Source organism: Nelumbo nucifera, chromosome 4, assembly GCF_055504915.1.
Source record: "Nelumbo nucifera cultivar China Antique chromosome 4, China Antique-T2T, whole genome shotgun sequence".
In the NCBI taxonomy this organism is placed as follows: domain Eukaryota; kingdom Viridiplantae; phylum Streptophyta; class Magnoliopsida; order Proteales; family Nelumbonaceae; genus Nelumbo; species Nelumbo nucifera.
The window spans coordinates 26,212,849-26,237,509 of record NC_142652.1 but is presented as its reverse complement, the minus strand read 5'-3'; the positions used below and the strand labels follow the sequence as shown (position 1 = coordinate 26,237,509).

The window sequence follows — 24,661 nt, the reverse complement described above, 5'->3', positions numbered from 1 at the left end:
ATGCGTAGTGGTTGCCTGTTCTCAATTCAGATTGAAGAGGTGCATCACACAAAGAAAAAGAAAATCAGATATTAAAGAGGGTGGCTCATTAAGATGTTTGTCGAATTTGCTAGATAAATGTTTGTGGAGCTTGAAGTAAGGGAGTGGACTAATAGCTCTGAAAATTTAAATGAGTCCAGAGTTTTCTTTGAACATGATACCATGGATGAGTTAAGGGACTAACAGTTCTGAAAATTTAAATGAGGAGTGGACTAACAGAGTGACAGTTCTGAAAATTTGCTAGGGGTAGGTGTACTGTAGTTGGGTGAAGGCAGATAGAATTGATGAAGATCATTTTGGGATTTGCCCAAGTATTCTTGTTATTTGGCATATGAATCCGTATGTGTTGCTGTATTGGTTTGCTTGGGCTGCAAAGCCTGATATCTAACTGGCCCATCAGATAGAGAGTTAACTGATATCTGGATCAGAATTCAGCTCTACATTGGAACTAATTGTTTACATGAGTGGTTGTTTACTTGTAACTAATTATTTACTGGACTCATCTTTTGGATGGCCTATATGGCAACAAGAACAAAGAACTAATTGTTTACTTGAGTCATCTTAAGTTAAATTATTAAAATAAATTTCATTATTTAATCCATTTTGATGGTGTAATAATATATTCTGATTTAATAAATATTATTTTTAAGATGTGTATTAATTTCTCAATAGATTTTTTTCTATATATGTTTAAATCTTATTTTTCTATAAAAAATACAGGTTTTTAGTATTATTTTTAATTGTATAATAGCATTTTAACCATTATTTCAGTGATTAATAACTGTTTAATGATCATTTATATTTTATTTAACTGATGGATTTCAATATATTTTTGTTGTACTAGAATCTGTAACCATTAGATTAGAACATGTTTATGCATCCCATGCACATGTGTAACATGGGATAATGTCAACCACAAAAAAACACTAAAGAGAAACGGCTTGCACTCAGCCCATTCCAGCTGAAACGTTTTTTCAGTGCTGCTGTGGCATGAAACAGAATGAAACAGATTGAGGGTTGAAACGGTCGCAAAATGTTTTTTTGACCGTTAGGCTATTCTCTAAGAAACGAATCGGCCCTGAAATGCATCGATGCCAAACAACCGCAATAACGCAGCGATGAAGCTGTCAGACTTGATTTAGAAGGTAACCGCCCAAACTGTCAAAATCTGATATTGGTATATTGCCATGAAAGTTGTCTCTGATGACTCTGATCTATACATATAAAGCTGTTCGGGAAGAGTAACTATTAAATGAACGATGGGGGTTCTTGATTCAAGTCGACAAGTCCATAAATATCCTGCTTTTTTTCTTTTTTGGTAAACAAAGGATTTCATTAAACCACAGAAGAAACACCATAAATATCCTGCTGAAGACAATGGAATAGAAAGTCCAATAGAACATGTCTGTCCATATACCTACACAATAGCTGTTTTTATTCCAATCCCAATCGCCAAAAAGAAATTAAAGAAAACCAAGAACACATCAGCAAATAAAAAAGAGAAAGGGTGAGCAAGCAGATTTTGACCACAATCAAATTTCTTGGTGCACAACAGTTACAACGAAAAAAAAAAATAAATAAATAAAAGAACTTGCGGCCTTTAAATGCTCTCTCGAGGACCGAAGGTACAGCATAGCTTCTGCAACTTGTAACTGGGCTACAGGCACTACTGCTGCCGTTGTTGCTGTCCAGAGGTGGAGATGTTGTGTGAAGAGGCAGAGTTTAGAAGAAAGAAGAAGAAAAAATGATGCCGTTGAATAATTAGAAATAGGATGAGAAAATACAAATGCTAGTGATAGCATCTGAAAAGTACAAGTAAGAATATCAAAACAGAAAAGGGTAAAAATGGGCAAAGAATATGTAATTTGTGTAAGACAAGGACGTAGGAAATGCATTATAGACACGATATAGGATTTTTCAGCATGCATGGTTACTGAACTAGTAGTATGTACAAAGTATCCTCAGTAATAGAGCAAAAATATAGACTGTGTACAACAAGAGTGAATGATTATGCAGAAAATTCTCTATGGTTTGTGTCGTATATACTGGTTGCTTTACATAATTCTGTATGCATATATACTGGCTAGAGAAAAGGAAAACTCTCCAGTTTTTGGGGTTTGATGCAATCTGATCGGACCCACCCTATTCTCTCATTGACATTATCATACACAACCAGTTGTCCACGCAATGAGATATCTGCAGAAAGCATAGTAGTTAATCTCATTCCCAAGGCAATGAAGAGAAACTATAGTCTGAAAATATTTTGGTATTATAATTAAAACAAAAAGGCAAATAAGACAGAATGGGATCATGTCCCTTGTGTCTAACAAGAAAAGACGATATAGGATAATTTCCTTTGTATCTGGCAGTAATTCAAGGTTTATGGTAATGCACCGAGTAACTTCGTAATGAAAACATCAATAACAAAAATGAGTTAAGATATGGTATAAACTATGAAGAACTTACCTCCAAGTATAATTGTGGATCCATCATGAACTTTGCTTCCATCAAGGATCCCCAAACACACATTGCCTTTCTTCTGCAGTAATGCCTCAGTCAGTGGCAAGTCCATCTTCATGAGTCACAAAAACTGAGAAATTTTGCAGTGAAGGGTTTCAAGAGAAATAATACAAATGTAAAAGATACGTCGTCCTTACATTTATAATTAGGTACCCCTCTGGAGGAATCAGCATCTTTGTGGAGAGAATCCACCATCGGTTCCCGAAGTGAAGGGTCAAGGGCTTAAAGAATGGTTTAACATCTTTAACAGATCTGCGGTATGAAAGGAAAACTATAAAAAATTTGGTGCTGATAACAAGAACAATTCCCAAAAAGAGAAAAAAGGTTAAAATAAAAGTGGAAGCCTTTTTTCTAAGTTTACAGTGTGATTAATACTGATCAGATAATACATGATACATATTTTGGTACATATGTATCTCTAGATCCTGTACTATTGATTTGTGCAATGATGAAGGAGCCAAAAGTCAAAATTGGAAACTTTTGAATTTTAATGCACTTTTGTATTTTTGACAGTAGGGATATTTTCATAATTTTAGATTTTATCTTTGGGGGTCTGGTCTTAGAGTTTGGTATGACTAAGTTTAGTTGTGTTTCAAATTTCAGAATCGCTAATTAAGTAGTTTAGGAGTAATTGAATTTTCTTTTCATAGTGGGAATTTTTGTCCTGCATCAGTATGTCTACTTGTGAGTGTGTTTGTACTCTGTAGTAATTATTCTTCCAAGGATTTTATATAAATACAAGGGAACGTTTTTTGATCAGTATCAAAATAATTTTATTTTTTTAGTAACTACAAGACCATTTTATTAAATATTATAAAAGAATGCTGTACATATATAATGTTCCAAGCACCCCACCTATAGGGCTTGCCAATGCTGTCCACCCCTTTTACATCCTGGTTGAAATATTTATTCTGCACTACAAGCTCCCTCCCTTGAGGGGTCAAACCCCAATATAAATGGTTCCTTCTGCCCCTGTCTTGCCAAGGCAATAGCTGCACAATTAGCTGACCTTGGACTCCATGTAAATGCCATTCCTATTTTCCTTGCCAATTGTTTAATCCCTCTAATTGTATCTCTATGCTCACAACTCTTTTGTTAATGACATTAGAAGATCCTAACTGCACCCTTAGTTGCAATCAGATGGATTGGAAGCAGCCTTAACTGAGGCCACAGATGGCTTAGCTTGATCTGGGGTGGAAAGGGCATTCTTTGTATGGTGGATCTTTACCTATCTTTTGTTTTTGGTATGGGAGGGGTGGAAAGGGCCTTGTATAGTGGTAGCTCCTTACCTATTCTATTATTGCACATTGATGTACATATTCTCATGAATGCAAGGGAACATTTTTCAGTGTGATTGAGAGTGATATTCTAATATTTGATAGTTTCTGTCTTATTTTGCCTTACATGATGGATTTGCTTCCCAAATTATCCACTTTAGGTTTTCAAAACATGCATCATGCATGTATTTTTGAGCACATAACCGCCTAAAATGTCCAGGGTATTTTTGTCCAAATAAAACCGTCAAGAACAAACAGTATATTATATGCTTTTCTTATTTCTACATGTAGTTTCTGAACCAAAGATTGACCAATACTTTGTATTATAATCAGAAATTGTAGCCTGGAAATGATACATCTCCAAGCTGTCGACCATTTAGTAACATAGTTATAACAAAAATTACCTCCTTTCATAAATCTTCTATTTATTTTGAGAAAATACCTAATTGGGGATTTAGCTCGCCAACATATTGGCAAGGTAGAATCTGATTTATCTCGAGTAAGTTCTTCACTAGGAACATTTTCAAGCTGCATGGCAGAATTCTTGTGGTTGGTTAAAACTCATAAACAAATTAAGCATGACCTCTCCAAAAATTCTGGTGAAAATACTTACAGACGCGATTAAACCCAAATATGCTTCCCTAGTGAAGTATGTGTAAGAACTGCCACTATCAAAAACTACTCGTCCTACATTGTTATCCACCCCACCTAGACTGAGTTTTCCACCTCCATAAGTCATTTGCATGATTTCTGTGTGATAGAAGTTATTCCTGGATGAAACAATTAAAATTTTAATACAATAAGATATAGTGAAACTATAAGAAATAGAATATAATTCCTAAGGCAAGTGAATAAGTGATATATGTATGAGGGTATATAATCACATGATTGTTAGGTAATTTCCCAAAAACCAAATACAAAAGAAAATATAGGAAGTTAAAGGTTCAAGTGTTCAACACAAGATAAACATGAAAAACATAAATGATCTCAAACAGATTTTCATGTGCATGCAAGAAATAATAACTGGGTAATTGGATAATCAAGAATAGATAGTGGGTACCAAGGTTCAAAGTTTTGATATGTATCGGGCCGTATTGGCCGATATGTAACGTATTGGGGGCTTCCCGATACACCCCTACAGTGGGTGTTTCGGGTCAGACCATGGTTCAGGGGGTAGACCACTGACCCCTCTGAACCAGATTGAGAAAAAAAAAAACTAAAAAAAAGGGAAAAATGAGCCTCGATACAGGCTGATACGCCCCTACCGGTGTATCGGCTGTATCGATATTTTGAACCTTGGTGGGTACACATAACCTATGAATACTTAAATATGCATTTTTGTTATGTGCTACAAACATAATTTCAATAGACTTCAATAAAAGGAAGAAACTAAGAAATTTATACTCACATGGAAGGGCTGCTAAGCATGGGGACCCAAGTCATACCCCACCAAGGTATGAAGTCATCACCTAAAAACATATATCCACCTCCATCTTTATCACTTCTAATACAATGGCCTACCACATTACGGATAATCCCCTGACTTGCTAACTGAGAAGGAAGACTAATTTTTGCCCTGCTAAGTCCGAGGATTCCATCTGTATTTGCAGGAGAGACTGAAAGTTGTCCTTGTTGATCATAAGCACACCTACATGGAACATTGCAAAAAAAAAAAAAAAAAGAAAAAGAAAAAAAAAAACAAAGCATGGATTTAATTTTTGGTCTTATGAGTTATGACATGTAAAAAGAACTAGCTTGAGAAGAAGAAATACTTTACCCAAAAACAAAATTTGATGTCACCTCTGTTCCATTGGCAATCATAAGTGGCAGGTCATCCATTGCAAGAACACCCATGGAGGAACTCCGGTCTGCATATTCTATCTCATAGTCACATTGTTGGCAAGTCTCACAAGATCCACTTGTCTGCACTTCTAGGCACAATGAATCCCTGGGAGGTACTATTTTCCCCTTACTTGGCTTGTACAAAGGATGGGGTCCCTACATAAATTATTTCCTTTAAAAATATTGATGGTGCACATCCCAAAATATCTGTAGCAACATGAGAGTGCTTCATGTGTTGATTTCTAAGATGAGGAAAGAGAGAGACAAGAAGTTGCATTTAGTTTATCCTCTTGAAAGTAGTTATACAGGAAAGCACAGGTGAGAGAAAGCTTGTGGAAAATTTTTTGATAAATAAAACTTGTGGAAAATTAAGAAAAGAATAATGGCCATTGAATGCAGAGAACACACACATGCACCTATAAGAGATTAAATGTACATACATGGATGTGAACAATTTTCTGCAGCACTCTGATACACGCATATTGTCATATATACGTATTGTGTTCAAACATGAGAAGCATGGATTGCCTGAGGAACTTGTACAGAGACATCTTAAACTACCAATTTGCATACCTTGGCACAGCTAATGCATGGAGCATCACACTGAATCCATGTTAAGTCACTCCCAGTATCCATGTCAAGATAATAAGGTTTTGGAGGGCTGCCAACGTAAATAGATGCATAATACAATCTGCAGAGCATAAAAGATGAAATGCGGCATGAGATGACATGACACCATCATATTAATTGCAAAATGGAAAAAGTAAAACAAGGACAAAAATACACATTAGTTCAATCTGTAAGATATAGATGTAGACAGATAAATTGATTGGTGTCTGTCTGTATGTATATAATCTAGTACCTGAGTAAAATCAACCCTTATAGATTGTCAACAGGTCACTCTCCCATTGGTAAATGTCAATGGGCCTACACTCTAAAGCAAGAACCAAAAAATCTAAGCTGGAATCAAAATGGTCAATTAATTGAGTGCCTTGTGAAACCAATTTACTCAAGGATTTGATTGAGTGCCATATGAAACCAATTTACTCTGCCAATATCTGGATTTAAAAATGCATGGTCTAAAGTATTGAACAAATAGAATTTCCACCCACTCAACCCCCCCCCCCCCCTCTCAACACACACACACACACACACACGAACACAAAGAAAGAAAAACTCCTCTGGGAAGGAAAGACCTAGGAAAAAGATGAACTTGTAGGTTGCTCCATATTTAAGGTTAGATTTAGAGATTATTTTCAATTAGGATAAAAAGGAATAAATAAATCCAATATTAAACCATGCAATGTTTTTTCAGAAAGATCTTTGCATAGGTACCGAAATAATTTTTAAACAACAGATCACGTGTTAATGACTTAATGTCTAACCTGTCAAACATTGTTTGGAGACACAGATTGCCATTATATACTTAAATAATTTCAATTGCAACTGATAACTACTCTAATAAAAGGCATCTATTCAATTGACTAGCTGTTTAACTTTGTGGTGGATGCATTTATGTGTTTCAAAGGTAGGTTGTCCAAATATATTCCACCTACGGTGATTCCTTAAAAGAGGTATATTCATCCCCCACCTCCCATTTAGACTAACCAACATATGTACCCTCGTCTCCCTCCCTCCCTCCCTCCCTCCCTCCCTCCCTGGATTGCTTGTTCCCAATCAGTCTATCACCACCTGTGAATTGTCTTTGACTACTAGGTTATCATATCCTAGCATCTTAGCCCCTGCAACAAAGTCTCCCATACTATTGGTTCCAACAGACAATCCAGATCAATCCTTGAATATTTCTAAAAACATCACCTATTCTTGAATCTCCTGGATTGTTCAAGCCACAATCATCAAAGTTCAACTTAATAAAATTGATAGGTGGAGGTTCCCAAACCTCCCAAGCTGGAAGCCTCCTTATCAAGGATAAAACAACATAGGAGACTATGGCATCCATGGGGGTGGTGGGTTTTGAGTTGGTGACAACTCAACTTCTAGATATGCTTTTCCAATGGAAGACTTGTGGTCTTGGGGTCAAGGGAGAACTGTATAGATCTATTTTACATATGCTGTTATGTCAGGAAGTTAAGATGAAATAAACTAAATTCCCTGATGTCAGGAGAGGAAACCAATTCTTTTTCTCCTAGTTCATAGGTCATAGCTACTAAGAAGCAAAGAGGTTAGAACTGTATTATCTGATGACCTCAGATAGAATTTGCCTGAGATACTTCAACAATCCCTGGGTCCTGTAGAGGGCTCTGCTCCCTCCCCTGATATATTTGGAGGTGAAGTATGTCAACTCACATCTTTCATAATTCAAGGAAACTCAATTATCAAGAAAAAAATAATAGTAATTCAAGGAAACTCAATTATCAAGAAAAAAAAATAATAGTAATTCTAGGAAACTCAATTATCAAGAAAAAAAATAATAGTAATTCAAGGAAACACAGACAATGGGACTAGATGGAGCAAAAGAATTTGGTGAAGTCCATCGCGTCTTATTGACAAAATTAGAGAACTCTTGGCATCCATTCCAATTCAAATCAGGTAGATCCCAACGGAAATGAATTTTTATGACAGATGCGCTTGCTAGAGCAAGTGTAGGAAGGGGTTCATTGTCCAGTGACGGCTCTATGAATAATTCATTTTTCTTTCTTGGTAAATGGTAAGGGGTAGGGCTGTTTTATTTTATTAAACATTGTACATCAATTTACATCCTTCTATGCACGCACCTTCCTATACTTGTGTATCCCTATTTTCAAAAAATAGGCCACCTCTGATATCAACTATACATAGTTTACTCCTTTCACTAAACATCAGTTTTACATAGAGGTGGCTTATCATGAAAACACGAAAATGGAAGCATAATTATTATGTTAGGAAATTTCTTTATGCTTATATTTATTAAAGCCATGATTAGAATTTATTTGTGAGACAGTTTCTGAACAAAGAACAATGTAAATTATTCCTGCAAAGATATCCTAAATATTAAGTGAATATATAGCACTCGTTAATAGTCCTTGAATTACATAGGAACTAAGTTCCGAGATGTAGATACCCGTCTGGATAGATATTCCCCCTGACAGGGAAAACGGTGGATTTATCAACTGCAGACGAAGAAGAAGCCGATAGAGAAATTCTATACTCCTCATCTTTTACTCCACCATTGAACATCACCAGGACAGCATCTGAATTTGCCTCGACAAACCTCCCTAATTTAAGTTCCACATCCCGATGGAACATCTCAAGAGTACCCGGCTTGGGATGCAAAGTGAAAACGAAAGAATTGGTTTCCCGATCCTCATCGTGATCGCGTAATTCAAGAAGGGTTTCCGGAGAAGCATAACTCCACAAGAATAACAATAAGACGGAAACAGCCAGAAATCTCAGAATTTGTTTTGGTTTACCAGATAAGACTCCTCTAAATGAGAAATAGCGTTCAGAATTTGGTGATGATCGAATGGGAAGACTGTCTTCTTCTGGTTGTGGGTGTGGTTGTTGTCGAGCTTGTTGCTGAATTTGAGAGGAAGGAGGACCGGAGAGAGCAAAAGCTGCAGTAATTGTTTTACCCTTAGAGGGGTTGTCTTCGGGTGGCAGAGTGATTATAACCACCCCTTGAAGCTGAAGCGACTCCATTCCTCTCTGTGAATTCCTATCCATACCTCAATCCAAGTAGATATGCAGAGAATAACAAGAGAGCTGCGAGGAGAGACCGAAGGATCTTCCCCTTGGATTTAGATAGTTTTGTGAATCGAACAATTTGTCAAACTGCAAGCGTAGAAATAAAACCTGCAACTTTGACTCACGAAGGTGAAATGAAATAAGCAGTTCAGTTGGCGGGTTAATGCGCGACGGGATTCCCTGCAAGCAAAAACTCAGCACAGCTCTAAATGCATCAATCCGGCCGCACATTCAGAACATCTCCCAATGAATATGAATTATAATACAGGAGATATTCCCATTATGCGGCTAAGTGCTATATGTGAAGCAGAGTTTCTAGGTTTGGGGGATAGGAGTTGCCGCTGCGTTTGTTTCCTGCAAAATCGGGGTATAAAATGTTAAGGCGTAAGCCTCAAGGCGTGCAAAATGCAAAGCATAAGTCTAAGGTTTAAGAAAAAAATTAATTAAAGTTTATAAATTAATAAAAATAACATATAATATATTAAATTAAAATGATAGAAGTTATACATCTATAAAAGAAATTTATAAGCAATAAGTTTTAGCATTTGAGCATTAAATAAAATAATAATTAATTAATTAATAATTATAAACACTTTATATTTCATATAAAAAATAATTTAGAAGGAAGGAAACAATTTAGTTGATTTGATCTATGTAAATAAGGCATTATTATTATTATTATTATTATTATTATTAGGATAAGAAATGAGAAAATAACAAATTTGGGTTATTACATTTAGAATAATAAAAAAAATCTCACTTGATTTATTCAAAAAAAACTAAGAACTTGATTAGTCCTTTTTATATTGAACTATCTTAAAACAAACTAATAAATATGAATTTCCTTATTAGTTTTTTATTTTTACTTTTTTATTTAGTCTATAATTATTGAAGTGTTTTTTCTATATGTTTTAAATTATAAGAATACATACATACATATATATATATATATATATATATATATATATATATATATATATATTGCATTAAATCACTAATTAATCATTGACATTTGAGGCTTATGCCTTTTTATGCGTTAGGCTGCACTTCACCCCTTGAGGCTTGAGGCTTATGCCTCATTCTAACAAGGGCTTAAAACCTTGAGGCAAAATCTGTGCACCTTACCTCAAGCTGTACACCTTACACTTCAAGGCTTAAGCCTTTTAAATAAATGCAAAAATGTAATGATTAAGTAGTCAAAAATGATTTTGTTTTGACATCTCAGAAGAGCACATTACTGTATCCCTTTTTTGGATACAAATGTGTACTCTTCCGATAAATGGTGTATTTGACAAAAAAATTAAGACATTTAACAATGGGGCCATGCTTTGCATGCATTTCAAACGAACAGAAAGAATACAAAAAATGAGTTATACTTTACATTTATGAACCAGAAAAAGAATATTTATACAGAGTACATGTTTGCATATACATGGCAAACTAATACAGTTGCAGTTACCGAATGGGATTTTCAAAAACTTGCCACGTGTACTGATGCACGTTTGTATTACATATGCTGATGCCATACAATCTAACTGACCCAGATGGTAGAACCAGTGGCCGGAGGCAGAAAAAGGGTCGGCCTTGGATCGGGTTTTAAAGCTTTGGAATTTCAAACTGCAACTCGTGGTCGACTCCTGAGTCCTGAATTATGGTCGACTACTGAATCCTGAATACTGATCCTCTAATATGGGTTCTACCACCAAAAAAACTCCTCTAATAATGGGACACTTGGCAGGTTATAGGGCCCAGACTGCTTTATGGGTCATATGGGTCAGGCCCGTCAGGCCCATTGGAAGTTGGTACCAAACCCATCGACTTGGAATTCGAGGTGGATGTATGAACAAGTTTGGGTGGTATTGGGTTTTGAGGCAGGTTTTTTTTTTTTTCAGGCACTGCAAAAATAAGTCACTTTTTGTACACCGATCATTTGCATTCCCATATTTTTGCATCGGTGTAAATAAAATTACACTTCAAACAAACCAGGCCTAAAGGGCGTTGTGACATTTCTGGGACAAGTTTCTTAGATTTTTATCTAAGAGCTCGTTTGGAAGGATTCCAGTGTTTGATTAATTGCATCGACTGAACTGCTTCTGAGAAGTTTCACCATAAAGTTGATTTTGCAGTTCCTGTAAGTTTATTTTTAGTTTTTTGGGGTTTTCACCAACCACAGCTTCACGGCTTTCCAAGTGCCCTGTCAAACACTTTGATTTGTAATATACATTACCTTCCATCAAGTTAACATCATTGACCATAATAGAAGTGGTCCACACGGTGTCATTTTTATTTTTAAGTGACAAAACTAACCTTGAGTCCTCTTCACTGACTATTCTTTCCTACCAAACCAATTGTTTATATGTTAAAAATGAGTAAGGGTATGGGGATCTAGCTATATGACCAATCACGAGCGAACATGCCAATAGTCTGATTTGTTGGTCAACAGTTCAATTTGAGGGAGTAGATGGGTCTATGAAAAGTTCGGTTCAAAGAATGGTTAGAGATGCAATTTGACCTGTCTTATTATGGAGTTCCACCCTGCCAAGGTTGGGGTGGGTTTTATTGACAATGATCGAGTTTGGGATGGGTTTTTGGGAAACCCAAAATTCTGAAGACTGGGGATAAGGTAGGAATGGTATACGTCTATTCAGTCCCAATTAAAAGTGTGTAGGTGTCTTTATATATATATATTATGTTATGTTATATTATATTACATTATATAATATAATATAATATAATTCTAAACAATTTAAAAAAATAGAAAAATATATTTGCAAATAGGATGATCTGGGCGGGGTGAGGCAAATTTAGGGTTCCCCGTTTCCTCTTTGTGAGAAGAGGGATAGGATTGGGATTTCTTGTTCCGTTAAGATACAGGGTATTTGAGTTTGGGGTAAGAGACAAGAAATGCAAAATCTGGCCCTACCCCGCCTCATTGCTATTTCTAAGAATGGGGTTGATGGAGGGGCGTCATTGTAACCTTGCAAATACTGTTTGTTTTTTAATGATATTTTTTTTTGGTAGAAAGGCCAACAGATTCATTAAACCAGAGTTTAAACAGCAACAAAGGACAAGGACATAACTCATAAGACAACAAAACCACTAGACTGGAGACGAAACAACTTGAAAAACAAGCCAGAACCAGCTAACAAAGAAAAAGAGATAAGAAAATAAAACAAAGAAACACTAGGAAACAGGAAAAATAGAAACATTACGACTCAGCTAAAGGGATATCAGAAAAGTGGAGGGGTGTTTTAGGGATTCTTTGGATGTATTGAAAAGCTAGTCAGGCTAAGTTTGATTGAGGAGATATCAGAAGATTGGAGGGATGTTTCAAAATTCAAATAATAATGCTAAGGTTTTTTTTTATAGGTATTTTTAAATTAAAGAACTGGAAGTTTGGATGGTTAATTTAAGGTTATTATCTATAGAGTTGAAGGTATACTACCTAAGAAACTGATAACAATATCATTCAATTGTTAAGCAATCAATCGATATTCATTCAAATTCACGTGGGTTTTCAAGTTGATTTAAAGTTTTTCAAGTTATGGTCTGACGCCAAAAAAGGCAGATTTGTTAGCTATATTCCTTTGATACTTAATATTAATTCTCATGCTTCTCTTAGACCTTTTAGATTTGAAACCATGTGGTGCTTAGATTCTAGTCTTGATAATGTGATCCAAAGGGTTTGGGATATCAACGTTAATGGTTCTAGAGTCATGCAGTTTTGTAAAAAGAGAAATAACCTTGTTAGAGAATTCAAATATTGGAATAAAAATCATTTTGGGAATATTAGAAAAAGAAAAGAAGAGTTATTGTTAAAAATTCAGATGATCCAAGACAACTTAGAAAGGGATCCAAATAACATAAGTCTCATCAATCAAGAGAAAACTCTTCATAAACTTCTTAACAACACTCTTGCTAAGGAAGAAATTTATTGGGCTCAAAATTCCCGAGTTGATTGGATTAAACTTGGGGATAAAAATAATAAATTCTTTCACACTACTACAACAATTAGGAGAAATAAGAACAAAATTAGAAAAAGTTAGAAATGAGGATGGATCTTGGATTGAAGATGCTGAGGGGATCAAGGAGATGCTTTGTTGCAGTTTTGAAAATAGATTTAATTCTAAGGGCACTTCGGAAGTGGACAATTTCATTTCAAATATAGACTGTTGTGCCTCTCAAACTCTTAATAATAATCTCTATAAAGATGTCACAAACGAAGAGATTCATAATACTTTGCTTTCGACGAAGGATATGAAGGCCTTGGGTCCTGATGGTCTTAATGTTTTTTTCTTCAAAAAGTACTGGAATATTGTTGGGGATGCTGTATGTAAAATTGTCAAAGCCTTTTTTCATTCTGGGAAGTTGAATGGTGATCTAAACAGGACTTTTATTACTCTTATCCCAAAGCGGGAAAACCCAAAGGGGGTCAATGATTTCAAGCCTATCAGCCTTTGCAATGTCATCTATAAGATAATTTCTAAAGTCATTGTGAATATAATCAAACCGTTCCTAGATGACATTATTTCCCCCTTTTAGAGTGCTTTCATACCCAATAGACAAATCACAGACAACATTCTCATTGCCAATGAGATGATGCACACTAATAAAAAGAAAAAAGGCAAAGTGGGGATGCTTGCCTGCAAGATTGACATGGAGAAGGCTTATGATAGGTTGGAATGAGATTTTATTAGAAAAGTGCTTGTTAAATTTGGTTTCTTGGACAAATGGATTAATTGGGTCATGGAATGCATTAGTTTCGTTTTCCTTTCAGATTCTCATTAATGGCTCACCCACCCGAGTCATCAAAGCCAGTAGGGGGATTCGGCAAGGTGACCCCTTGTCCCTCTACATATTTGTCCTTTGTGCTGAAGCTCTTTCAAGTAATCTTAATATGGAGGCTGAATGTGGTGCAAATGGGATGGGCTGTAAAGCCTCTAGGGGAGGTTTGACAATTCCAATTATTCAGTTTGCAGATGATTGCATTATTTTTGCAAAGGCCTCAATCAATGCTTGCCTCAAAATTAAGGAGATTTTGGATAGCTTTGCTAAAGCTTCGGGCCAGCTTCCTAATTATCTTAAATCGGCCATTACGCTCTCCAATAACGTCCCCTTTAGACTCAAAAAATAAGAATTTATCTTGGAGCCCCTATCATTGAGGGTAGAGTATCAAAGGATACTTTTAAATATTTGAATGAGAGACTGTCTAATTAACTTGCAGGTTGGAAAAAACATTCTCTATCTCTTGGTGGGAGGTTAATGTTAATTAATTCCTCTGCATCCATGATTCCACAATTTGTTATGCAATCGTTTAAAATCCCAAATAGTGTTGTTGCTGGTTTAGATAAAAATAGAAAGGATTTCCTTTGGGCAAAAGAGAGTTGCCGAAACCCCATTCATCTTGTTAAGTGGAATAGGGTTTGTACTCCCAAAATGTGGGATGGACTAGGTGTGAAGAACTTCAAATGGATTAATAAGGCTCTTCTTGCAAAACTAGGGTGGAAAATTTTAAATTGTCATGATAATCTTTGGGTCAAGGTTGTAAATGATAAATATCTTAGAAACAATAGTTTATGGGATGCAAATAAGAAGAAAAGTTGGTCTTGGGCCTGGAAGGGTATTATGGGTTCAAGAGATCTTATTAAAAGGGGCTCTATGTAGATGATTGACAATGGTAGGAGTGTGAATTTTTTGTTGGATTCATGGGCTGGAGAAGGCCCATTAATAGAATTGAGGGACAATATTTCTACTTATGTGGATATGACGGTTTATAGGATAATCGATTTTGAAAGAAGAATTTGGAATGAGGATAGTATTTTGTTGCTTGCCAACCAACAGGTTTGGCAATTGATAAAACTTATCCTTATTCCCCATGAGGATTTTGAAGATAAAAGAGTTTGGAAGTTCACCCTGGATGGGAACTTCTTTGTTAAATCGGCCTATGAGGAGGAGTGTTGATTTAATGGTGGTGAGGATCCTATTTTTGACTTTCAAAAAAATTTTTGGAAACTCATGCTTCCACCAAAATTTAAAATTTTCCTATTCTTTTTACTTAATAATAGACTTCTTACAAAAAACAACCTCATTTCTAGGGGTTTTGAATTGGATCTCGCATGTGTCTTTTGCGGGGAAGTTGAAAATATCGACCACCTTTTTATTAATTGTAGTGTGGCTAAGTAAGTCTGGAGTTGCCTTTTAGGGGAACTGCCGATTCCTATGGGCTCATCTACCTCGATGGACAGGTGGTGGAATAATTTATGCAAACCTATTGGTATCTTCAAAGATAGCTTCATTAGAGAAAAATTTGCTTGTATCTCTTGGTTCATTTGGAAGAATAGAAACAGTAAATATTTTCTTGCTCGAATGGTGATGCGGAGACCATCAGTAATAGAGCCTTGGCCTACTGGAATGAGATTAAAGAGGTATCCTCTTGTTTGATTAACAATAACAAAAAAATGTTAACCCATGTTGAGTGGTTTAGGCCCAAACACAACTGCATCAAGATTAACTTTGATGCCTCTTGCTCGAATGGTGGCAAATGTGCAATTGGTTGTATAGCTAGGAACCATCAAGACAAAGTCTTGGAGTCTAAAGCTATTGGAATTGGAATTTCGACTATCAATCTTGCAGAAGCTTGGGAAGCCATTAATATGGCTATCAACTATAGGGATCAGAAAATCGTCATAGAAGGTGACTCTAAGTTAGTAATCGATTGCCTCAATGGTAAACTTGCATCTCCGTAGAGATTGAAAAGTGTCATCAAAGAATGCCGGAACCTAGTGGATTTCTTCAACTTAAATATAAAATTCAAGCATGCGTATTGGGAAGCAAGTCAAGCGGCAAATTGGTTAGCTCGTAAAACTCTTAACGACAGGGGGTGATAGGGAATTCAGTGTTAGTGATTTTCTTTTCACTTGTGATTCGGATGTAAGGGGAAGAGCTACCCCCAGGTTTGTGTAGCTCATCTTTTGCTATAAAAAAAAATTTCAAGTTATTAAATTGCATGTGGAAAAGTTTGAAAGCAGTGTAGCTGAAATCACATGGTTTAAGTCACACACCAGTGTTATGTGACATTGTGCAGTTGCTTTTGTCAGCTAAAACCCATCTTAATTAAAAAAATATTGTAAATAACTTATCCCTTGTTAATTGAACACTAGTAACCAGAGAATCTCTAATTTTGCAAAACAGTTTTCTAATTCTCAGTGTTTTCGAATCTATCATTGATTCAGACTATTGAACCATTTGACCTGAAAATTGTCTAAGCAATCAGTTATGTTTTATAATAAAAAACCATTAACACGATCAGCGATTTATTGACTCGGGCAGTCGAATTATCAGTCCGTTCAACTTGAACAATAGTTTTTAAACCATTTTTTATTTTAATTATTTTTTATTTTTTAAATTAAAATGGACTGTCCATTCGAATCAACCACTGACCGAAAAGCAGGTGGCCAAAGCAGTTCAGGTTACAGATCAATTTTTAAAACATTGCTAAATGCTAATTCCTAATTCCTATACACAAAAAGAGCGAGGCTGCGAAAAAAAAATGATTGTTTAAATTACATTCATCAACTTGTACTGTTCACATAGCTGATTTCTCACCATGCATCATGACACCGACCTTAATTCATAAATGTGAATCAATACGCCAAGTAACTGAATAGCGAAACGTAGGGGCCGGATTATAACAGCATAAGAAACCTAAAAAATAACAAGATACATTCTATTTTATGGTCGATCCGCATGAAGCTTGGCTGAGTTTTCAGAGTAAATTGGTCGAATTGGTGAGTCAACGATCGAGTTAAGGGCCTTCCTTTCCACTAGATACCGATTGATCTAGCAAGAGATGAATTGACCCGGTTCCTTATTTACTTGACAAGTTTTGAACAGCGTATCCAAAATAGAAGTGGGAACAAAGTTGATTCTTATCTAAACTTTGTGCTTGAGAAAGGTATATATGAATATGGGAAGCCAGGAAGGTCCTTTCCTAGTTCCACAAACCAAATTTCTTTCTGGTTCGACTGATAATCAGGAGCTGAGCTTGCATGGAAGATGGAACCAGGCACCCTCCCTCAAGTGTCAACTCTCAACACCCTCTCAGCTTTAACTTTGAGGTTAAAAGTTGAAACTGCAGAGTAATGGCAAGTGGAGGGTGGTTCAGGTGAAATACAGTACCAACAAAACGATCTCTGTCCAATTAATTGTTGATGTTGGGGTGGGCCAAGTGGTGTGGCACTCACAAGTCAGAACACCACTCAAACTCTCAAACCCACTTTTGATTGTTCATCTATTCCTTCTTCACGTGGCAGCACAGTAGCCTCGGAATAGGAGACCACTAACAGAGAAACAACACGTACTACGAGAGTGACTAATTGCTCTATAATTGGGTTACTGCCACTGTACACACCCTCACTGCCACATCGGTATAATATGTGAACTTGGGCCAGATGAGTTGAACCGACACCGGCCCGCGGAGCTAAATCACAATTGGACTGGTTTTTGAGTCGAACGGTCCGACTGTATGGTTCAATCAGATGACCTATTCTGGCTTAAAATAATAAAAAAAGAAAAAGTATATAAAAACGACAAAAAAAATATTATCCAGATCGATGGTTCAATAGTTTGTTGATCAAATCAACACTTTTTAGCCAAAAAACGGTTTTAAGGTAAAATGAAACCGATCAGATGACTGATTTTTTATTTTTCCGGTCCAACCATCCAGTCCGATCCGATTTTGAAAATCATGATTGTGAGGACTGAATCCGATCTACGGGGGAACATGGGGTAGACCGAATAAAACTCAAAAGCGGCCCAGGACAATGAACACCCTGGATCTGGTACACGTAAAGTTAATGGAATGGACAATTCAATGTGATCAACAGCACCTTTTGAAGGACGCGTGGTACATCCTAGATGCTTCAGTACAAAGTCCTAAAGCAGGGTAGAGAGTGATGGATCCATGCATACATGGTGGCCAGTGACTATGAGAGGGGCATTACATTTCTGAGAGGCAGAGAATCAGACACCCCTCAATAAAAATGGGAAAACACGCATCACATCAACTCTTTTTTTTTTTTTTTTTTCAAACGATGGTATATTTACATTTCATATTTGGGCCGGTGGGTGGGAGCTTAGGGGGTTGGCATGTGACAAGTCACAGGGAAATGTTTTCCCTGTTGCTAACTGTACTGTAGTGATACTTCATAGTTACTAACTCTGTACACATAGCATCTAGTCGCATATTGAGAACATCTCTCTAAGAGATCCTCCCGGTGTGCGGCTGGATGTCCATCCTCTGAAAGGTGTGTAGAGTTTTGTGCTGCAGGGAATTCCTCGAAAACACTTATAAATACAGGATGAGGGCTTCAACAACAACATCAACAAGTGCTCAAAGCCACATGGACATAGAAACGCCCATTCCTTCAACCTTGTATTACTATCATCACACAGGTGCCGGCTTTAGTTCCGGAGAAAGAAGAGGCCGGAGGAGGAGGAGGACGACGACGACGACGAGAAGAGCAAAGCATTTTCATTATCAAATTCAGGTAATCTTTTCCACGAGCATATATAATACATCTGGGCTTGGCAGAAAATATGTAAATTATATATGTAAACCAAGGAATGAAGGAAGATCTTTTTTTTTTTTTCTATATTTTTTATGTGCATTCATAGATGAAAATGCTTATATTTTTTTTCTCCCAAATTTGTCTATATATTTTTCAATTCATGTGTGTATATATGTTGAACAAAGTATCAGGAATATTTATATGATTATGATGTTATTTGCAGGGAAAAACGACCAATTCTCAAGTTACACCGGACAACCTGTAAACGTTTATTTGGAATACTCATTTGAGCAAGAAAATTCTAGCCTCTCATGGTGTTGAAGAAAGACGAAGGTTTAAGAGATACAAGACCTCAGCCTCGTACCTTCATCACCTTTAAGAGCGGTTGATACATTTGTCGCATGGTTTTAAGAATAATCAATCTTAGCAGTAGTGCTGAATGCAACCTTATCGATCTCACATATGTTTACAGAAGTGTTCAACTCAATCTACATGAGGAATGAATGCTATTATATTAATTTCACCTCAAAAAAAAAAAAAAAAAATAGAGGATCAGGGTGTAGAGCTTCCAGGAGTGGTGATACTTCGTCTGAAGAGTCAAGACAACATGAATCCTATTTTACAAGAGAAGTATAAGTTAGTTATTAATAGAAAGTTTAATATAATTGGCATTGGATAAGTTATTTTCTATTTAATTTAGATAAATTTTGCTTTTTGGCTTTAAAAGAATGAATTAATCCTGAAGATTTTCCAAAATGGAACCTCGGGATTTGATGTACTGTTTCTTCTCAACCATGGAAAGCACCGCTAGCAAAAGATGAAGCCATCCAATAAGAAATATTTTCGTGAAATCTTGTATGAAAATAATTGATCATGGTTGTTGTCATTCAAAATTTTCCCAACTTTGTGCTATTACAGAACTTGTCATGTAGGTACCATCTTCATCCTTTCAGTTTTGAATTGAAAATCAAAATAAAAATTCGCCTTAATTTGTTGAAACTTGAAATTGCATATGCTAAACTAAACAACAAAATCCTACACTGAGATAACTTTTCTGCACTCTTTTTCTTGAAATATTTGGTGATCTCATGTCAGTGTATGCAGCTTGAAATAAACTTCAATGGTCATTTTACATTTCAAGGGTCAGGCCTAGCTGTTCATGGGTTTGGGGCAGCTGTAAAGGTGTTGTCTATGCACGAAGATAGCTCAAAAATGTTGTCTCTATTCAAACGATTCACCATTCACCATTTCTAACCTTGCAAAAATTCTGTTGATGAAGTTCAACTGTTCAAGTCATTCATTATATATGTAAGAACTAAGTCGAAAGCACCTAATAGCTGTGTGACAACTTATTATTTGTGTCAAAATAATTAAAAAACAAATTATGAAAAAGGAAAACCTGTCCATGCGCCTCTCTCTCCACCCTTCTTCCGTTTAGGGTTCTCCCACCTCTAGACCTTCAGCAACTAGTTGATTGGGGCAGGCATTCAACTTGGTTGGGTGGAGTGGACTCAATTATTTGCATCGTGATATTTCAAGGACCCTTAAAAATAAATATCGCATTTAATTCTATTAATTACAATCTTTTTTCATTCTTTATTATCTTCAGAAATTCCGAAACTAATTTTTGTTCTATTGTTATTTTGTTTATAATAGATAGCTTTGATTCAGTGTATAAATTATAAAATTTTAAAAAATAAAGATTCCTGCACATGGTGAGCTTTAGTAGTAATACTTATAAACTAGCAAAGGCCTTGTTTCGCAGGGGCTGGAATGGAACCATCAACCCGTTGATCCAATCTTTGGCAAAAAACCGTTGAATCGGTCAACAATTCATTGATTCGAGCGGTCGAACCATCAACCCGTTGACCCGTTCAATGGTTTTTGGCCGTTTTTTATTTTTTTAATTGGGAACCATCCGGGCAAGCGATTCCATTTTATCCTAATCTCGGTCTTTGGCCAAAAACCATTGAATCGGTCAACGACCCATTAACCCGAGTGGTTGAACAATTGACCCATTCAATGGTTTTTGGTCGTTTTTTTTTATTTTTTTTAAATTTTGTTGTCAGAATGGGCCATTTGTTCGAACCAAACAATCGAACCGTTGACCCAAAAACCAGTGGCCAGAACAATTCCGTTTTTAGGTCGTATGAGTCATACACTTGAATGACATAACACATATGGTACTGTTTAATGGACCTCACACACTTAATTTTTTGTCTATAATTTTTGTTGTCAGAATGGGTTGTCTGTTTTTTTTTTTAATTGGAAACCGTCCAAGCAACCAGTTCCATTTTACCCCAATCCCGGTCCCTAGTAAAAAATTGTTGAATCAGTCAACGACCCATTGACTCGAGTGGTCGAACTGTCAACCCATTGACCCATTCAATGGTTTTTAGCCATTTTTTTTTAAATTTTTGTTGTCAGAACAGGCCATCCGTTCGAATCGGACGGTTGAACCATCGATCCAAAAACCAGTGGCAAAAACAGTTCCATTTTCGGGTTGTATGAGTCACATGGTCGAATGACATGACATCATGGTTTCTAAAACTGACCTAGAGACCGAACCGGTCAAGGGTCTGATTACTGGGTCAAACCAAATGGTCGACCCGTTCTGACAAAAAAATAAAAAAAAAATTAAAAACCATCAGAAGGTTTTTCTTTTATAATTGAAACTTAAATGACAGAAGGTTGGGGATCGAGAATCCAATGAGTTCCAAGTACTTCCAACTTCCAATACGTTTAGGTTTTCCTTTTTTATGATTTTTTTTTATTTTTAATTATTTTGACACAAATAATAAAATAATAAAGGCGAATTAACTGAACAGTTGTCACACAGCTATTAGGTACTTAGTGTGCTTATCTAACATGTTGAGGCCACTTGCTTCAACAACCCCATTGGATTATACACATGTTGAGGCCACTTGCTTCTCTCAAGTGACCAAACACATCAGATGGTGTGAAGCCATGGCTTCTAAATACAATGCACTCTTACGTAATGGGATGTACATCCTCCACCTCCCGGTGCTAATATCGTTGGGTGCAGGTGGGTTTTTCATTTGAAATGGAAACCCAATAGTGATTTCTCTAAGACGTTCAGTCCTATCATTAAGCCTACTACTATTCGAATTATATTGAGCATTGCTATTTCTCTTCATTGGCCCATATATGAGATTGACATACAAAATGTCTTTCTCAATCGGGAGCTGAAGGAAGATGCCTATATGCATCAACCTCTTGCGTTTGTGACTCCATCTATCCAATACATGTCTACAAATTACACAAGTCGCTTTACGAGCTCAAATAGGCCCCTCATGCATGGTATTCGAAGCTCAATTCTTTTTTACTTGAGGCTTTACCAATTCTCAAGCTGATTCATCCTTATCACCATATCTATCCTAGTTAAAGGTGTAAAACGGATTGTGTCGGGGCCCGCTCAAAGTGCGGGCCGTCTTGGATCATGCTGCCCTCCCCATGGATAATTTGGAGTCAGCCTGACACGGCCCATGACCCAAGCCATGTGGGCCTGTTCCATGCCGTGCCGCGGGCCTGGGCCATGCTGTAGGCCTAGGCTGGGTCACAAGCCGAGTCTTGGGCATGGACCGAACTGGGCTAGACTTGTTTTTTTTTGTTTCTTTAACATTTTTTATTGTTTTTCTTTGCTAAGTAAAGCTAAAATGTTTAACTTTCCTTTGGGAACTATTTAAAAAAAATAAGAAATCTAACAAAGAAATGAAAAAAAAAATACTTAACCAAATAAGAAGTTAAAGAGACAAAGACTCTTTCAAATTTGAATAACAAATTGGAAGAAAAATAGGAATTTTATTTCATTTAAATTTGAATGATACAAAGCATACAATGGTTGGATGAATGAAATATGAAAATCGGAAAATGGAATAAATTAATAAAATATAAAAATACAATATAGTTACAAATTGAAAATAAAAAATTACGTTTTTAAAAAACATCAAATAAATTAAATAAAGTTAAAACAAAATTTACAATAATTTGAAAAATGCTATACAACTATTGAGTATACAAAAAATATTGATTCCGTCATTTTCTCCTATTGTTCTTGATTTTGATCATCTGCTTCAGGTGAAACATTAAGAGTAGTGTCATGCCCTCCTTTGTCTTGTAATCTATGTTCAACATCCAACCAACTTTTAAAGCACATGCACATCTCTAGACTTTTGACATTTATATAGCTTCTGTTGTCATCCAACACCCTACTACCTACACTAAAACAAGATTTTGATGGAACTGTAGACACCAGAGGGGTTAGTAGATCATGTGCCATAACGGCAAGAACTCGATAATTTTTTACATGTTCACTCCACTAGGCTAAAATATCAAAATTATTTGTTCCCTCTGAAGTGAAGGAAGAATCATCTAAACTAGAAAAGAATTGCTTGTAAATAAAAATTAAATTCAATAAATGAACTTATTGTCAAGGCAGTGGATTTTTGCCTTGCTTAATAAATAAAAACGTTTTTCTCTTCCACTACTGGATTCAAGTTCAAAAGTGGAAGATGCAACTGTACAAGTTGTAAAATTTTTATTATTCCTTGTTACTTCATATTCATATAAATTATACATTTCAAATAATAAACTATTAATTTCTTCTTTTTTATTTCCAATTTCAATATTTATATTTTCGCAATATGTTTCAAGTAAAATATCTAAACCATCTTTCTTAATTCTACAATCTAATATTGTAGCTAAGGGTGTGTTTGGTTGCAGTGCAAATTTATTTGCACGAGTACAAATGCATGGGAGTGCAAAATGTAAAAAAATGATATTCTTATTTAATTTTGTTTTGGGTTTTACTTTATTCTACTTCATGTCTTAATTTACTCCATTTGTACTGCAATCAAACAAAATGAGTTAAAATTTGAAACAAAAATAGGTCAGAATTTACACTCAAATCATTTGCACTGCCATGGTTTTGCATTAGTGCAAATTTATTTGCATTGCAACCAAACACAACCAAAGCAATAGAGAGGAGAAATGTTATCCCAATATTTTTTTTTAAATTTATTTTTTATTATTTGAACAATACTTTAAATTGTGGATTATTTCTATATTTTGTAAAACAATCACTAATCATCATTAATTGATAAGCTAAATTACAACTAGTTGGATAATAGATACCTAATTATTCATTAGTTTCTTTATAAAAATATTTAAAAAAATCTCTTATACAAATTGCCATTTCCCAGTCTTCCTCAAATATAATACTATTAGGCATTTTGTATTATAAAAATCACTAAGAATTTTTCTGTGAGAAATATAACTTTTTAACATAGCATAGGTAGAATTCCATCTATGTTTAACATTTAATATAAAATATTTATATTTTATATCATAATTTTGACATAAATATTTAAATTCTTGTTTTCTTGCTCTAGAACTTTTAATATATAATACAATTTCTAATTTTAGAAATACGAGTAGAAATAATATTTAAAGCATCCTAAATACATAAATTTAAGATGTGACATGCACATCTAATATGAAATAATTTACCATTTAAACATGGTTTTAATTGAAAATTTTAAAATATTTATTGTTGAATCAATATTACTAGCATTATCGAAACTATAATTTATTGTCAATTCCATAAGCATGTAAAGTATTTAAAATACTTGTAGCAATAGTTGGGCCAGTATGTGGCTATTCAAGCCTAGTAAAACTTAAAATTCTTTTATTTAAAAGCCAATTTCATCA

General features: G+C 35.5%; 1 protein-coding gene and 1 long non-coding RNA gene across 5 annotated transcripts; one reads left to right on the top strand and one right to left on the bottom strand.

Moving 5' to 3' along the window:
* Positions 1-1,775: 1,775 nt before the first annotated feature.
* On the bottom strand, positions 1,776-9,498 carry LOC104602994 (Eukaryotic aspartyl protease family protein). 4 transcript variants are annotated; one of them, XM_010266884.3, is made up of 9 exons: positions 8,740-9,498; positions 6,252-6,369; positions 5,614-5,834; positions 5,245-5,484; positions 4,450-4,606; positions 4,279-4,364; positions 2,697-2,811; positions 2,506-2,578; positions 1,776-2,235 (listed from the first exon to the last, which is right to left on the bottom strand). In XM_010266884.3, the coding sequence occupies exons 1-9, from the start codon at positions 9,339-9,341 to the stop codon at positions 2,123-2,125; spliced, it is 1,725 nt and encodes a 574-aa protein (XP_010265186.1). In that variant the 5' UTR covers positions 9,342-9,498; the 3' UTR covers positions 1,776-2,122. The 4 variants fall into 4 exon arrangements, with proteins under 4 accessions (XP_010265186.1, XP_010265185.1, XP_010265187.1 ...); XM_010266883.3 differs by having other exon boundaries at positions 2,506-2,611; positions 8,740-9,496; XM_010266885.2 differs by lacking the exons at positions 4,279-4,364; positions 4,450-4,606 and having other exon boundaries at positions 2,506-2,611; positions 8,740-9,493.
* Positions 9,499-18,611: 9,113 nt separating this feature from the next.
* LOC104602995 (uncharacterized) lies at positions 18,612-20,238 on the top strand. The gene is made up of 2 exons (XR_736139.2): positions 18,612-18,910; positions 19,155-20,238. It is a non-coding gene; the product is annotated as an uncharacterized LOC104602995 (long non-coding RNA).
* The last annotated feature ends 4,423 nt before the right edge of the window (positions 20,239-24,661 follow it).

Excerpts from the sequence above, each read along its gene's own strand:
- LOC104602994 (XM_010266883.3), bottom strand. The coding sequence starts at position 9,341 with ATGGATAGGAATTCACAGAGAGGAATGGAGTCGCTTCAGCTTCAAGGG. Across the intron at positions 6,370-8,739 it reads GGGAATATCTATCCAGACGG|ATTGTATTATGCATCTATTT; the intron begins GTATCTACATCT and ends TATGCTCTGCAG. Across the intron at positions 4,365-4,449 it reads ATTTGGGTTTAATCGCGTCT|CTTGAAAATGTTCCTAGTGA; the intron begins GTAAGTATTTTC and ends TCTGCCATGCAG.